Below are 17,136 nucleotides of genomic sequence, written 5' to 3'. Positions count from 1 at the left end.
GAAACTAGTATAATGTTGTATGTCAATTATACCTCAGTTAAAAAAAATATATCCCTCCAATAGCTTTGTGTGTCGTGCAGAGTAAATGAGCCAGAGCCCTCTAGGCCCTGTGATCTTACATCCTTACCTCTCCAGCCTTGTCTCCTCCCCCTGCCCCCTTTGCGTGCTTTGGTCCAGCCGCCCTGTTCATCTTGCTGTTCCTCAAACATCCTAGACATGCTCCCACCACAAGGCCTTTGCAGTTTGCTGTTCCCTATGCCTGGAGTAATCTTCCTGTATTAGTTATCTTTTACTGTGTGCCAAATCACCACAACACTTAATGGCATAAAATATTTTAAAAAGGAATGGATCTGACATCTTTGTGTCCATTTCTCAAGGGGGATTTATTTACTCTTGTTCCCCAAAAAGGAGGTAAAAAGGAATTTGAGCTATTTGCATTGTCTTGAGCAGTGTTTCTCACACTTTCTGTAGTGAAGGACCAGGTTTTAAAAATTTTTATTTCCATCTGTTGCTGACCAATCTGTAGTCCTATTACGCCTACCAGGAATGCATCTTGCACTTCGTGTGACCCTCCATGCTAGTTTGACAACACCCCAACTGGCTTTTGTTCTGTTTAAAGGAAGAGTTTCCTAATCGCGTACGTGGTTGATGTGGCAGTGTTGAATTGCTGTAGGTTCTAGCCCTTGCTCTAAGTTCCCACCCCCCAAAGCCCCAGTAGATAGTTGTATGTCATAGTTGCACATCCTTCTAGTTGCTGTATGTGGGACGCCGCCTCAGCATGGCCGGAGAAGCGGTGCGTCGGTGCGCGCCCAGGATCCGAACCCGGGCCTCCAGTAGCGGAGCGCGCGCACTTAACCGCTAAGCCACGGGGCCAGCCCCTCTAAGTTTCTGAACTTACTTTGTCACAGATGATAACAAACTCTTTGCAGGTTGGCGCCAGCCCATAGACCACACTTTCAAATCACTGGTCCAGCAGTGATCTCTCTTTTGGCAAAGTAGCTAAACCACAGATGAGGAGACCTTTCTGGGCACAGCATGGAATAATGATTGCTGCTAAAGGGTCACAATGTTAGAACAATAGTTTCGGATGAGTTACAAGCTTTTCTTCGAAGAAGAGTTTCTTTTCCTAGAAGTGAAAAGACATTTAAAACAAAAGTGATTTTTTTTTTTACAAAGACATAAAAACAAAAGTGATTTGTTTTTAATTTTGTTGTATTTTTTTTTACATGCAATTTATCTACCTATATAGTCAAGGGCACTTAACTGCTCAGTTTTTAAATTGAAACGGAAAATTATATAGCTGAAAGCCAAATGCACATTCTAAAACACAAAGTCAGTGTAGAACATAGAATTAGAGGGTGGCAGATAATTAGATTCTTAGATATACCATCCACATTATTAGATATACATCTGATATTTTAATTGGGTGATGCTATGAAAGGATATTACTTCTTAGGTAAAATTTCTGAGAACTTATGAGTTGAGCTAGATCTATTAAAAATTGTTGAATCCAAAATTATAACCTCTGTAATTATATAAATAATGATCATTAATAGGTCATTTCCATAGAAATACAGTCATGTGCCACATAACGTCGTTTTGGTCAACAACTGACCACATATTAGATAGAGGTCCCATAAGATTAGTACCATGTAGCCTAGGTTTGCAGTGGGCTATACCATCTAGGTTTCTGGAAGGACACCCTACGATGCTTGCACAAAGAAATCGCCTAACGACAACGTTTCTCAGAATATATCCCTGTCGTTAAGCGATGCATGACTGCGTTATTCATTAGGAAGTTTCAACATCTATTTATTAGATAGAAATGGACCTTTTATCATTAAAGTATAAAAATACAATAAATAATAAGTACATTTAAAATTTTTCTTTTAATTTAGCCATAAGCTTTCAGTACGAAATTACATGAGACTTTGTAATTAACATTTTATAGTCTATAGCTATGAGGGGAAAAATGTTTATAGGTTACTTAAAAAATATAGTGTGCTTTCCCCCACAGCCTCCAACTCCTATCCCTCAAGAATAGTAAGGATTTTCAAAGGCCCCAAATCTTTGAACAGAGCTGGTTTTATGACAAAAATCTATCCCAAAGGGACATTATTTGGGAATACAATTTAAATTTTCATATCAGCTCTTACTTTGTAGGTATATTTTTGGATCATTACATAAAAATATAGAATATTTGAAAACTTACTTTTTATTTTGTATTCAGTATGGAGATTTATTCCCAGAGTGAGGCTTTTCTGATGCAAAATTGGAATGCTTGTGTAGTCACAACAGCTGTCCCCCACACCATGTGGTATCTTCCATTAACTTTACTGTAGAGATGAATTTTTGGCCCAGTGTCTCAGTAATATTGGACACACATGGTTTTAAGTGGCAAAGCAGTATGCTTATGCATTCATTTGACTTTCACAGCTACAGTTGGCTCCAGATTAGAACAAGGAGAACACATTCACACCATGGCCACCCTCATGGCTGCTGTGGTAGCTGGATCACAGTAGGCTCTGTTGCTTCTAAAGACACAACTAACTATTGCTGAAGAATTACACATTCACCAAACTGCCTTACAGCTGTAGGAGAGAGAATAATGAATTGCTAAAAAGATTCTCTCAAAGATTTCAGATTATGGTCCTAGTTATTATTGATCTAGGTTTTTTTTTTATATTAATAAAAATCATGGCTATTAAATAACTATGAAACTAAAAGGAAAGATCATCATAACAGATGATTTTTCAGCATATCAGCCCAAATATTTGATTTAAAATTTTTCCTTCCCAGAAAAAAGGTGACACTGTACTTTTAGACTCATTAAGGAGGAATTAAAATCAGATTTTTAATGCCCATTGTTCATATATTCAGCATATTTGAAAAGCCAGTCTATTAAAAATAGAAATTAAAGAATTAGTTTACTATGTGAAACAATGGCTTATATTATTGACATTTTAGAAATTTTGTTTGCCCCAAAAATGTTTGTTATAATTAATGCAGAAATAACACGATTTGATAATAGTGTGAGTTTGCATTGATATACTGTATAATTTGACTATTATATCTCTGTGCAGTGTCACCTTAATGCTCTTCATGGTATGACTTTGTACTATAAGCTTATATTTAAATTCTTCATAACTCTTTTGCATTTCTGAAGCCAATTGGTATAGTTATTAAAATTTCAGCTTTTTAGCAATAAAAATATGATTTTCTTGAAAATCCAATTATGTCCCTCTAAATAATATCTGAATACTAATACTTTTTCCCCTAAATAAAGTAAAAACAAGCAAAAAGAAAGAAAGAAAAAAACCTTCAGTGTAAATTTTTAAATTATCTGATATGGAGAATTAAATTTCTGATATTCATTAAATATCAAAGAAATTCTGACCATAGCCCATGTAGGCTACCTTTTTATAGAGGAGAATTTATGCATGTATCCTACGGTTGCACTGATGAATATGTTTGAGGCTTTCAGCTTTTAGTGGATACAAAATAGAATGATTGATAAAATCCTCCCTACTATTGGCTATTATTTACTGACTCTTAAGTGGCAGGTTGTATTTATGCCAATTTATCTGCTTCAGGGAACATTCTTGATAGCAGAACAAAGTGAATAAAAGTAGTTTGCTTTGCAAATGAATGCAAATGGGAGAGCCATTCGGAAAGCCCTTTAACAGGGGCAGCGCACTTTGATTATGAGTGAAGCTGCCATTTGGACATGGTGAAAAGAGCACGCTTGAACCATTGATTGGGGGAGACAGTAAAAAGTCAGGAAGGGCCCCGTTAAGCTTGCAGTGAGGCAGGCGGATGTCAGTGTGGTTAGAGCACAGTGGGAGAATGACAGGGAGGATTAGTGTCAGGGAGAAGCTTTGCTGTAGCTGTGGAGATAGTCCCTGGGGTCACTCACCTCTGACTGTTGTTCTGTGCTGATGGTTCTGTAATGCAAACGGCCTGATGTATGCCTGTTCATTATCGGAAATGGTGATTAGAAAAGGTATTTGTCTCAAAGGTTTCCTTCTTGCTTTCTTTTTTTTTCTTTCTTTTTAATTAAAGGAAAATAAGGTGGGCTTCCTCCATCTCTCTGCTGACTCCTGGAGTATTGTTTAATACCAGAGTGGTTACTGCCTCTGGAAGGAATAGTTTAGTGCTAAAATGTAACGTAGAATAATTGTAACACGGTTGTTCTTTGATAATAGTTTCTTTTGCTTTGCTCAGCTTTGGGTTTGACCAAGTGGTCCTGCTGAATAAAATGCAGAGAATATGCTTGCTCTTAGAATTTTTGCTTTTGCAGAAAAGATTTTATGATCTTTAAGGTATTTTATTATCCAATTTAGTAATTGGATCAACTTTTAGAAGTTATTTACCTTCTCAAAAGTGAAATGGTTGGTTTGCATGCACTTGATGGTTTAAGTCTTGGTTGCAGGAGTTTCTAGTTTTATTCCTGTTTCCAAGTTTTATAAAATGCTAGCATATGATAAGTTAAACTTCTTGAAAATACATGATGTTTAGAATCAAATATTGTTACGTAGAATGAACAAAAATCTCAGCTCTGATTCTAAATCAGTACATTTACTTGTTCACATTTTCATTTATGCTTGTAAAGTTTTTTGCTTTCTTTAAAGTATAATTTTTCTGAAAACTTCAAGACCTTTTATAGTAACCTTATGTGAGGCATTTGTGAGCAGCAGTGACACAATGTATTTCATAGCTTTGAGGATGGTTCCTCACTTTAATGCAAAACTGAATCGTCTTTTTTTTTCCTTTAATGTCCTCAAAAGCCTGGCTTCACAATATTTCTGCTTTCTTATCTGGTATATATAGGAAAATTTTAAAGGCTGCTGGAGCTTTACGTTCTAATGTTAAATATGCAACGCAACCCTTTATCTAAATTATCAGGTACATTTTAATATTCTTGTTTTTGCAGAAAGCATATTGCCAGTAGTTTGTTTCACAAGCTTATTAAATGTTTTAGCAAACATTCTCTAAATGATGTTTTTTTTTTCCTGTAATGTTTTGCAGGCACCTGAATGGACAGAAGAGGACCTCAGCCAGCTGACAAGAAGTATGGTTAAGTTCCCAGGAGGGACCCCAGGTCGATGGGAAAAGATTGCCCACGAATTGGGTCGATCGGTGACAGATGTGAGTTCACTCAGATTTGCATTGTATGGAGGGTGACAAACCAGAACAAGCCAACTCCGTAGAAGGCAGACATAGATGCCTCCGACATTATCTTTGGAGAAAGGCTGCAATCCTTTTAGGACCTGGAAGTGAACCATTAACGACATAAGTAAGAAGCAGATGTCAGCCAGTCCTCTGGTCCACAATTAACAGCTGTGCGAGGAATTCTAGTGTTTAGAGACTTAAGCTACTGTAACCAAATCACATCAAAACAATGCTAGTTTTTGTGTTTAGAGTGACCCCTTTGGCTGCGGAAAAAATAGTTCTCAGACTGATCAGAATCAGAGAAGTTATATTTCAGCTGGATCTTTTTAACATTGAAGTACAGATTGCTGTAGGTATTTAGACAGGTGGTTTGCATTAATTAAATGAGCAATATTCTTAGAAAGTTTGTATTTTTATTTCAAGGATGATACCTATCGTCCATTTTGACTATTTGTTTAACCAAAAAATATATATATATATGTATATATATGATTGGCCATACGTAATATTTAAAAGACAATGTGTTTACCCGGAAAGTTTATATCTAACACGTTGGGTGCTTTTATTCAGGAAATTTAGGGCAGAGAATCTTACAGAAGCACCTGCCACTGAGCCTGACATGTACTAAAAACTCGGTAAATTTTTACTTGAAAGTGAGAGAAATCTTTATTTTCATTAATGTGATTCTTATTTTTCATAAATGATAGTAAATATTCTTCACTAAACAAATTCTTTACCAAATTTACTTTAAATAAATCCTATAGATCTAAAATATTTAAAGGGTCACTGAAAACAAAGATTCACATGTCCTCTTCAATTCTGTTAGTATTGAAGTACCTTTGGGTCTTTTTGGATAATGAACAATTTAAAAACCCTGCAAAATGATTAATGAACACAACTTCCAAAAAAAAACAACTTGTTACATAAATGCTGTTGAGTTATTTTTCACAGTAAACTTCCACTTTTTTAGAAACAAACTTATAAAACATATTACTGTCAATTTTTTGGGGGGGGGAGGGTAGGAGCTGCTTTGAGAATTTTACGTTATTTATATGAATGTTTGTACTACCATATAGGTCTTTTTTAAATCACATTTAAAAGATTACTATTTAAATCTTTATAAGATATTTTGCATTATTTTGGCTTCAGAGTTAAAGTCTGATCATCTGGAAAAATAGCTTTTGTATCTTGTAACAAATTTTGGTTTTTTTTGCCATGTTTCTTGAGGAGACCAGTTATCTTAGGTAATTGGACTGGAGGACTAGAGACCCATAAGGATACCTTTTCTTCTGCTAAGAATGTTACTGGGATGTACGTTTTATTATCTTGTTTTAAGGTTGTTTGTAAAAGATAAGTTAATAATGCTTTATAAGTACATATCTGATCAAATTAAAGATATTCCATGGTTATTGATGTTTTAAGTACTATGACCCTCTAATTATTCAACTACTGTTAATATAATGATTAACAAAAATTACTAAAATAATTTTTAGAAAGTTGTAAAACAAACGTTGGCTTAAAGGGTCCCAAAACGTTTAGCTCAATTGACTAATGAGAAAGGATAGTTCACTAATGTAGTGTCTCCTTGGAAGACAGCATTCCCTTTAACTTTGTAAGTAATATTTCTATGAGACCTTACAGTTAATAATGCCAGAAGCAAATGGGAAATGTAATAAAGCAATATTTTAAATTAATTTGTTGTCATTAAAATCTGGTTCAATTTTTATATTTTTAAGAGGAGAGACATGCAAGTTTAAATGCTAAGAGTATATATGATGTAATCAACAGAGCCTTGAGATTGCTTGTTGTATCACAGATCTAGAAAATCTTTACATAATTTACAGGAGTAGTCTTAGTGCAGTCTTGGTGTAGGCAAAGACGTCTTTTCAAACTATTGCAAATTCATCCCATTTGTTTCAATTTATTTTCTTCTAGACTTACCCAAGGGAGACTGATTCCATGTCTGTAATAGATTTTTTTTTATCATGGAAGTAGGAAACATGACTTTTTGAGATGTTTTTTTCCTCCAAATATTAGGTTCTATTTTCGAAATACCAAAAGTACCTTGGAAATAAATATTTAGTAAACCTAAACATTTTGGGCACCAAAAATGCCATTGTAACTTGTGCTCTGTCAGTATATATATAGACTTACACTGCATTTTCATACTGTGAGCGTCATCTCCATAGCTGGACTATACATTTCATTTCAGTAACTACACACACACACACACGAACTATAAATCACTCTCTCTAAAAGAGAACAGGTGTCTAAAGATTCCAATAACTCATTTAAGTGAACACACAGTAAATTACATTGAAGCAGCTGAAATCAGGGGTCGGCTAATACATTTCCTTTGGTAGAATGTTAAGTGAAAGTTAATCACACTTTCGAAGATCACTTATATTTCTTTTTGGCTTATGGTGTTAGTTAGATTTGTTTTCATTAAGTATTTGAGTATGAAAAAGAAACCAAGTTTGGTTTGCTGTCATTGGAACCTCTGCTTACTGACCTGATCACTGGTACCACTGCTCCCCAGCTCTGCACATCTGTTCTTTGACCCGTTTTCCTTGCTAAATTTGTAGCTTCAGGCTTAGTTCTCTTTCCTTCAAGAAACAATTGACCTTTTTTGGGGAGGGGTGAGAGTGTGCCTGTGGCGGGATCTATATGTTATTTATTTGGGTTGACTGATTATAGTAAAAAACCTATTTTATTCCTCAAGAAAGGTGCTTTTAGTGTGTTAATTGTCATAATTAACGAGTTAAATTGCTAAATTCTACTCTGGATAAACACAAGGAATGTTATTAGCTTTGTAAAAAAATTAATGCAAAGTGCATTTTAACTCGGATATACCTAAACTGTAAGATCTACTTTATTATAGATTAAATATTTTAAATGTTAATATATGCCATTCAGCAAATAATTTTGGTAACCACAAAGGACACTCGAATTGTAAAAACAACAGAGGAAACAAAAACTGTCTGGCATGTGAAACCAACTTTAATGTGATTATTAACTGCAGGTTTTCTAAATTAAGGTCAGGGAGCCTCAGATTTCTTGCTTGTGAAGTAATATCATTCTCTGGCCTGAGAGGATGTAAACTGATTCTGCTTCTCTCCGTGGTCACTAATCTCTTGCATTCTGGTTGTGATAACAGACTGATGGGAGATTTTCTGCCTGCTTGGAAAAAGCCCAGGTAGGCAGCAAAACAAAAGACAGGTGGGTAGATTTAGACAGGCTTTTATAATTAGCTTAGCGCCACAGTCAGAGGTAAGAGGTGTGTAGTTAGATAAGTGGCCCCATATGCAAGTGAAGGGGGGGATCATAAAATTCACAATTTTATTTTATGTAGCTACAACTAGCGAGGAGATAGAGGAGACACCTATTGGGGGATTTATATGTTGTTGTGGCAGTTGTTTCAAAAATCTGGAAGTGGACTATTCAATAGAAAATAAATTTAATGGTTTATCAGTGAGCTAAATATATAGTAATTATTTTTGCAAATACATTATTGCTATTACTTTTAGAGTCAGACTAGTCCTAAACAAGTTATAAGGTGACAAGGATTGTCCTTTTAATGTTCTGTCCTCCTCCTCACCACCCTCTCAGCCAGGCTTCCTGCTACGGCCGTTGTCTTGACCTCACGCTCCTCCCTGCCTTCTTCCCTCACCTTCTCAACCTCACGACCTTTAAAGACATCCCGGTTTTAGACGGGAATGAGGCCTTTATGCCATTCTTCTTGCTAGATGAGTCACTAGCTAATCTAATAACCAATTTTCAATCCGCTATTAATAGATAATAACTTAATGTGTTACCAAATCTCACACACACTTTAATAGAAGCCTTCAGGTTCTTATCCAAGTGTATGAATGATTGGTGTAAGAATTTCAGGCAACTTGATTGCCTGCCTGAAGGAAAGAGAAGGCAGAGCGTTATTTTGAGGTAGTAAGACCTTTTGAAGTCCATCAGAGAAAACTATATAATTAATTCTCAATCTGTGCATTGGCCTGGTTAGAGTTTTGCTACATATTATATGATTTCTGGGCCAGAGGTTTATAAATTTGCATTCTGTGTCACCATTTCTATCTCAACATTGAGCAAAATCACACATAGGACAAGATGATAAACTGTGTACTTAAACAGTTTATAATCTAATTCTAGAAGGCTGGTATAACCCTACCTAAAGATACCCAACTAACAAAACACCAAACAGAATAACATTGCAAAAATCAGTTGAGATCAAATCGACATTTTTAACTATTTTAAGTGATAATACTGAGTATTCCATCATTCATTTTCATAGTATTTTACATCTTTCGAAATATTTAAATATGCATTATTTTACTTGCTCTTCACAACAGCATTGGGAGGTAGATATGCAACCATTATTTATCCCCATTTTACAGTTGAGTAAACTGCTAAGATATTTGTTCAAGGTGACACAACTATTGGTGGAGTTGGGACAACACCAAATATTTTGATTCCTTGTCTAATATGTTCTTATCACTACTTAATGCTGTTGTGTTGCTGTGTTTATGAAAAATACGTTAAAGATGTCTAGAGACTTTTATCATAGACCATTTTTGGTAAAACTCTGTGTTCCAAGAAAAAGAAAGAAACTTTAAAAAAATACACTGAAGTAAAATTTTTTTTCTAATCAACCATAAAAAAAATGACTTCTATAAATATTTTGTTATATATCATTTTAGACTTTAGTCTTCCTATATATGACCGTACATAATTTTAACTGTATTAATCTGTATCACTTCACTAGGAAACATGAGCTTCTTTCCATGACGATAAATAAGATCCACATCATTTTTCTAAACACTTATATAATACTCCATGTTGTTTTGATATAATTAAGGGGCATCCTACTGATTATCATTTAAATTGCTTCCTTTTTTGCTGTTTTACTGGGATGTCTATTTTTTTTTTTCTTTTTTCATTCATCTTTCCACTTACATCTGTTTTCTTAGCTTGTATTCCTAGAAGTAGAGCTACTTGGTTCAAGAATATGCATGTTTTTAGAACCTTTGCTGGCTCTAAAATTGGCCTCCAGAGAGGTTATAACAACATACAATGGTGCTGGTAGTATGAGAGAGACCACTTCCTCCTAGTCTCATAAACACTGAATGTTATTTCTTGTTTTTCATCATTGCCCGTCAAATAAGTGAAAAGTACTATAGCACTGATTTTTGTAACTTACCGCCTTTACTTATTGGCCTTATTTCAAATAGAGTTTGTGTTAATTCGTTAGAACTTTATGATAGACAGTCCTATCTTCTGCAAATAAGACTTTGCAAATAATTGTATTTTGTTATCTTGTTTGATTATATTACTAGCAGTTCTAGAGAAATGTTATATTATGGTAATAGTGATTAGTGCAGATGTTTTTGCTCAACATTTTAATAAGAAAACCTAATGTTTGGCCATTAATTTTAATATTAGTCATTGATATGAGAAATATATTATTATGCTAGGGAAATTTCCTTCAATTTAATTTTTCCAATTCTAATTTATTATAGTCATGTTCAGGAATAGATGTGAAATTTTAAATTTTTTTTTTTTTTTTTTTTTTTCCCCTAAAGCCCCAGGCGATAGTTTTAAGTCATAGTTGCACATTCTTCTAGTTGCTGTATGTGGGACGCGGCCTCAGCATGGCCGGAGAAGCAGTGCGTCTGTGCGCACCTGGGATCCGAACCCGGGCAGCCTGCATCGGAGCGCACGCACTTAACTGCTAAGCCACGGGGCCGGCCCAGATGTGAAATTTTAACAATGGTTTTTTTAACATCTCTTGACATGATCATATAATTTTTCTCATATGACCTAATGAGAATGAATATATTATCAAGGTCTCTTCTTTGTATTTCCAAGATAAACTTTACCTGGTCATACAACATTATTCTTTTAAAAACAGCTGGATTTGGTTTGTTAATAATTTATTTAGTATTCTTGCATTTATATATATAGGTAAGAATATTATAGAATTTTTGGTGTTTTGTTAGTTGGATATCTTTAGGTAGGGTTATACCAGCCTTCTAGAATTAGTTCATTATACCAGCCTCCTAGCATCTAGAGAGTCAAGAAAATATTAAATTCATAAAACAAGGGAAAAAGGAAAGGATGCTATGAAAAAAGAATCAGAACAAAAAAAAGTATCCAAATAAATCAAGTAGAATGGTTGAAAGTTATCATCAGGAAAATCTCCTATAGAGCAGAATAAAAAGATAAGTAATTTAAAAATATTATAGAAAAGATAAGAAATACAGGAAATCAGCTCAAGAGGTCCAAATCTAATTAAAAGGAGTTCCAGTGAGAGACAGAGAAAACAGATGCAAGAACGTTATTCAGTAAATAGTACAATGAAGTTTTCCAGGATGTAGGAACACCTGAGACCAATTTGTAAGAGCCTTTCAAAGTCAAGTAGGATACATGAAAAGATTCTGGGAAAATTTATGAACACTGAGACTACATAGAAGATCTTTAAAGCTTCTAGGGAGAAAAAACTCCCAAAGTAAGGCAAATTTGAGTGACACAGATTGCTTAGCAACATTGGATTCTGGGAGACAAGGGAACAATGCTTTCACGGTTCTGAATCGAGAGCAGACCAAGTGTGTTGATCACTACATGGGGCAAGGACGCCTACTCTTTCTTAGGAAGTTTTCTGAGATTGTACTCCAGCAAAAAAGAGAAATAAATCAAAAAAGAGGAAGACACAGAATCCAAGGAATAGTGGATCCAGCCCAATGAACAGATATCCCAAGACCCCACAATGGTATAGCAAGTCCACGCTGGAAGAGGAGAACGAAGGACTGTGTGAGAAAAACCCTGGGAGAAAGGGAGATTTTATAGACTAGATAGTATGGCTGAGAACTTCGCAAAATTTATGTATGTAGAAAAAAAGGCAACTAAAAACTCCACAAACTACAGAAAACCATACAAAAAAAACATAGTCCAAATTTAAGTATACTGAAAAGTGGGGTGATGGAAAGAGTAACAGAATTTGATATTGAGAACATTCTTTGAGTGGTACAAGAAGTATGATCACAGCATAGTACTTGTCTCTACAGGGAGTAATATTTACAAGATCATAATTATGTAAGGTCTTACATAACTTTGCATATTTTAAACATTTTTTTATATATTACAGATGGTTTTTCAATTTTTAAAATTACTGAGTTGTAGAAGACTATGGCAAGTTGTCCACCAAAATATCTTCTCCCTTCTCTAGTAATACATTTGTAGTCAGGCACATATTTGCCCGGCAACACTGCACTTCTCAGCCCCCCAAGCTCTTCTATGGCTAGGCTATTTTCCTTGCAGGGGAACATAATTGAAGTAATGTGTGCTCATAGGAGCTCTTAGTCACTTTTCCCTTCCCCTGAGCTGGAATACCAGTTTACCTGCAACTAAGCTGCAACCCTGCAGGCAAAGACAATTGCCCTAAAGAATGGGAGAAAAGCATGGTGGAAAGAACCTGAATATACGGAGTAAAAGAAAAATTGTAGATAGTGACAAGTGCTATGCAGAAAAATAAAGCAGAGTAAGAGATTAGAGACTGAAGGGAGTCACAATTTAAAGTGGGGTTCTGAGGAAAGTCCTAAGAGGTAATATTTGAGCAGGGTCACAGAGGAAGTGAGGGAGCAAGGTTGGCTGAGAAAGAACGCTCCAGGCAGAGGAAACAGCACTTACAAAGGCTTAGAGGCAAGAGCATGCTTGCGGTGTGCAGAGTCCAGCGAAGAGGTCAATGTGGCTGACAAGGAGTGAGCAGGAGGGGGTCACAGAAGGTAAGGCCAAGAGCATTAGAGGATCTCACTGGCCAACGTATAAATTTTGGATTTTACTCTGAGATGGGAAAGCACTGGAAGATTCTGAGCAAAGGAGTACAAGGTCTAAAAGCGTCATTCTGACTACTTTGTGGAGAAGACACTGTGACGGGGAAAGTGTGGAAGCAGGAAGGCAGGCCAAGTAAGAGGCTATTTCAGTTGTCCTTGCGAAAGACAGTGGTAGTTTAGACCAGGGGCTATCGGTAGAGGTAGCAAAGAGAGGTGAATTCCAGATATAATATACCAGAAGCGTGTTATTTAGTTATGTGTAATTGTAACCATCAGAAAAACTGTGAACAGAAGTATTGCCTCTGGGTGTAGGGTACACTGCTTTTCATTATAAGCCCTTGCTGTGTACTGCTTTTTTTTTTTTTTTTGCTATGTACAAGTATTACCTTGATTTTTAAAACTACTTTTAAAAATTTAAAGAAAAAATGTTTTACCTTTAATATCTTTCCGTGTCAGTATATATAGACCTACCTCATTCTTTTAAAATTTTTTTTATTATAAAAGCTTTATTGATTTACAGAAATAGAAGGAAAAAAAGCAATCCTAAAATTCATACAGAACCACGTAAGGACCCCAAATAGCCAAAATGATCACGAGAAAGAAGAACAAAGCTGGAGGCATCAAACTTCCTGATTTCAAAATGTATTACAAAGCTACAGTAATCAAAACAGTATGGTACTGGCATAAAGAAGCCATGGAACAGACCATGGAACAGAATAGAGAGCCCAGAGATAAGTCCACACATATACAGTCAACTGATCTTTGACAAGGGTGCCAGGATAGTCTCTTTGACAAGTGGTGTTGGAAAAACTGGATATCCACATGCAAAAGAATGAAATTGGACCCTTATCTTCCACTATACAAAAAGTCAACTCAAAATGAATTAAAGACTTAAACATAAGACCTGAAACTATAAAAATCCTAGAAGAAAATAGAGGAAAAGCTTCATGATATTGGTCTTCGCAATGATTTCATTGTCATGACATGAAAAGCACAGGCAACAAAAACAAAAATAAACAAGTGGGACTATATCAAACTAAAAAGCTTCTGCACAGAAAAGGAAACAATTAACAGAGTGAAAAGGTAACCTACAGAATGGGATAATATATTTGCAAACCATGTATCTGATAAAGGATTAATCTCTAAAATATATAAGGAATTCCTATGACTCAATAGCCAAAAAGAAAAAGAAGTTTAAAAAATGGGCAAAAGAAGACGTACAAATGGCCAACAGGTATTTGAAAAGATGCTCAACATCACTAGTTATCAGGGAAATGCAAATCAAAACCACAATGAGATATCATCTCACACCTGTCAGGATGGCCATTATCAAAAAAAACAAAAGATAACAAATGTTGTCAAGGATGTGGAGAAATTGGAAACCTTGCACATGGTTGGTGGGAATGTAAAATGGTGTAGTCATTATGGAAAACAGTATGAAGGTTGCTTAAAAAATTAAAAATAGAATTGCTATATGATCCAGCAATCCCACTTCTGGGTATGTAGCCAAAAGAAGTGAAATCAGGATCGCTAAGAGATATATGCACTCCCATGTTCATTGCAGCACTGTTCACAATAGTCAAGATAGGATACAACCTACATGTCCATTGATAGATGAATGGATAAAGAAAATGTGATGAATGTGTATAAAAGGATGAAAATTCTGCAACAGTTCGACAACGTGGATGAACCTTGAGAACGTAAATGAAATAAGCCAGTCACAGGAGGACAAATACTGCATGATTCCATTTATATGAGGTATCTAAAATAGTCAAACTCATAGAAGCAGAAAGTAGAATGGTAGTTGCCAAGAGCTTGTGGGGTGCGGAGGGGATGGAGAGTTGCTGTTCAAAGGCTATAAAGTTTCAGTTATGCAAGATGAATAAGTTCTAGAGATCTGCTATACAACATTGTGCTTATAGTTAACATATTGTACACTTAATTTGTTGAGAGTGGATCTCATCTGTTCTTACAAAAAAAACTTTATCAAGGTATATTTTGCATAACATAAAATTTACCCATTGTAGGTTTACAATTCATTAATTTTTAGTAAATCTATAGAGTTGTACAGTCACCATATTCCAGTTTTAGACATTTTTCAACACCCAAAAAGTTTCCTCAACTCAGTTTGCAGTCATTTCCATTCTCCCAACTCCAGGCAACCACTGATGTGTTTCCTATATGTATAAATTTGCCTTTTCTGGAAATTACAGGTAAATAGAATCATATAGTATTTATTCTTTTGCATCTGGCTTTTTTGTTTGAACTTGCAAACAAAAGTTGTTTGAAGTTCATCCATATTGTAGCATGTATCAATAGTCCATTTCTTTTCATTGCTCAATTATCTGGATAATACTACATTTTGTTTATCCATTCTCTAGTAGCTGGTCATTTGGATTATTTCCACTCTTTGGCTATTATGGATAATGCTGACATGAATGTTAGAATAGAAGTCTTTATGTGGATGTATGTTTTATTTCTTTTGGTTAGATTCCTTCAAGTGGAATTGCTAGGTTATATATTAAGTTTGTGTTTAACTTTTTAATAATCTGCCAAATTGTTTTTCAAAGTGGCTTATACCATTGTACATTCTTCCAGTAACACTTGGAGGGTTCCAGTTTCTCCATATCCTCACTAACACTTGTTTTTTTCTTGCGTTTTTGTCTTTTTTTATTATAACCATTCTAATGGGAGTGTTATGGTATCTCATTGTGGTGTTAATTTGCACTCCTCTAATAAATACTGATATTGAGTATCTGGTCATGTTCTTTTTAGCCATTCCTTTATCTTATTTGGTGATATATCTATTCAAGTCTTTTCTCACATTTTGGTTTGGTTGTTTGTTTTCTACTTATTGAGTTGTAAGAGTTCTTTATATATAATATGGACTCAAGTTCTTCCTCAGATATATGATTTACAAATATATTCTCCCAGTCTGTGGGTTATCTCTTCAGTTTCTTAATAATGTCTTGTGAAATATCAAAGTTTTTACTTTTAATGAAGTCCAATTTATCAATTTTTTCTTTTATGGATTATGCTTTTTAGTGTTGTATCTAAGAACTACTTGCCTAACCCAAGGTCACAAAGATTTTTTCCTACTTTTTCTTCTAGAAGTTTTATGGTTTTGGATCTTACCTTCAAGTCTGCGATCCATTTTGAGTTGATTTTTGTGTTTGGTGTGAGGTAGAGGTGAAGTTCATTTTTTTCCCTATGGCTATCCAATTGCCCCAACACCATTTGTTTATAGGCTATTACCATTAAATTGTCTTGGTACTTTTGTCAAAAATCAGTTGGCTGTAAATGTAAGAGTTTATGTACTCTCAGTTCTATTCTATTGACCTGTATGCCTATCCTGATGACAACACCACGTTGTCCAGATTACTATAGTGGTGTAGTAAATTTTGAAATTATATACTACAAGTCATTTCAGCTTTGTTCTTTCACAAAATGATTTTGGCTATCTAGATCCTTTGCATTTCAATATAAATTTTAGGATCAGTTTATCAACTTCTACAAAAGACCTTTTTGGTGGGGATTGCATTGAATCCGTAGATCATTTTGGAGAGAATTATCATCTTAACAATTTTGAGTGTCCAAATCCATGAACATGGGATGTCTTTCCATTTCTTTACAGCTTCTTTAATTTCTGTCTGCAGTGTTTGTTGTTTTCAGTATACAAATCTGGTACTTCTGTTGTTAAACTTATTCTTAGTATCTTAATCTTTTTGAAGCTCCTGTGAAAGAATTATTTGCTTAATTACACTTTCAGATTGTTCATTGCTAATATATTGAAATACAGTGGATTTTTGTATATTTGTCTTATATCCTGTGGCTTTGCTAAATGTTAATAGTTTAATAGTTCTGTGGGTACAAAACTCATTAGATCTGGAATGAATTTTCAGGAGACTCATAGGAGAGAAATCTGGAGGCACACAAATGTTAGATAATGTGCCTGAATTTACATAGTAAACAAGTTAACATACAATCTAGAGGGCCAGCCTGGTGGTGCAAGCAGTTAAGTGCACATGCTCTGCTGTGGCAGCCCGGGGTTCACCAGTTTGGATCCCAGGCGTGCACCGACGCACTGCTTGGCAAGCCATGCTGTGGCAGCGTCCCATATAAAGTG

General features: G+C 35.1%; 1 protein-coding gene across 1 annotated transcript in view; it reads left to right on the top strand.

Moving 5' to 3' along the window:
* DNAJC1 (DnaJ heat shock protein family (Hsp40) member C1) overlaps positions 1-17,136 on the top strand; it is a 227,861-nt gene that overhangs the window by 192,800 nt on the left and 17,925 nt on the right. The window contains exon 9 of the mRNA XM_058532553.1: positions 5,029-5,148. Coding sequence (XP_058388536.1) covers positions 5,029-5,148 — 120 coding nt within the window. The remainder of the gene's footprint in view (positions 1-5,028; positions 5,149-17,136) is intronic.

The sequence above is a fragment of the Diceros bicornis genome, chromosome 36, assembly GCF_020826845.1.
Source record: "Diceros bicornis minor isolate mBicDic1 chromosome 36, mDicBic1.mat.cur, whole genome shotgun sequence".
NCBI classification, from domain to species: Eukaryota; Metazoa; Chordata; class Mammalia; order Perissodactyla; family Rhinocerotidae; genus Diceros; species Diceros bicornis.
Note: the sequence above shows the minus strand (reverse complement) of the source record. Positions and strands in the feature narration are given on the sequence as shown.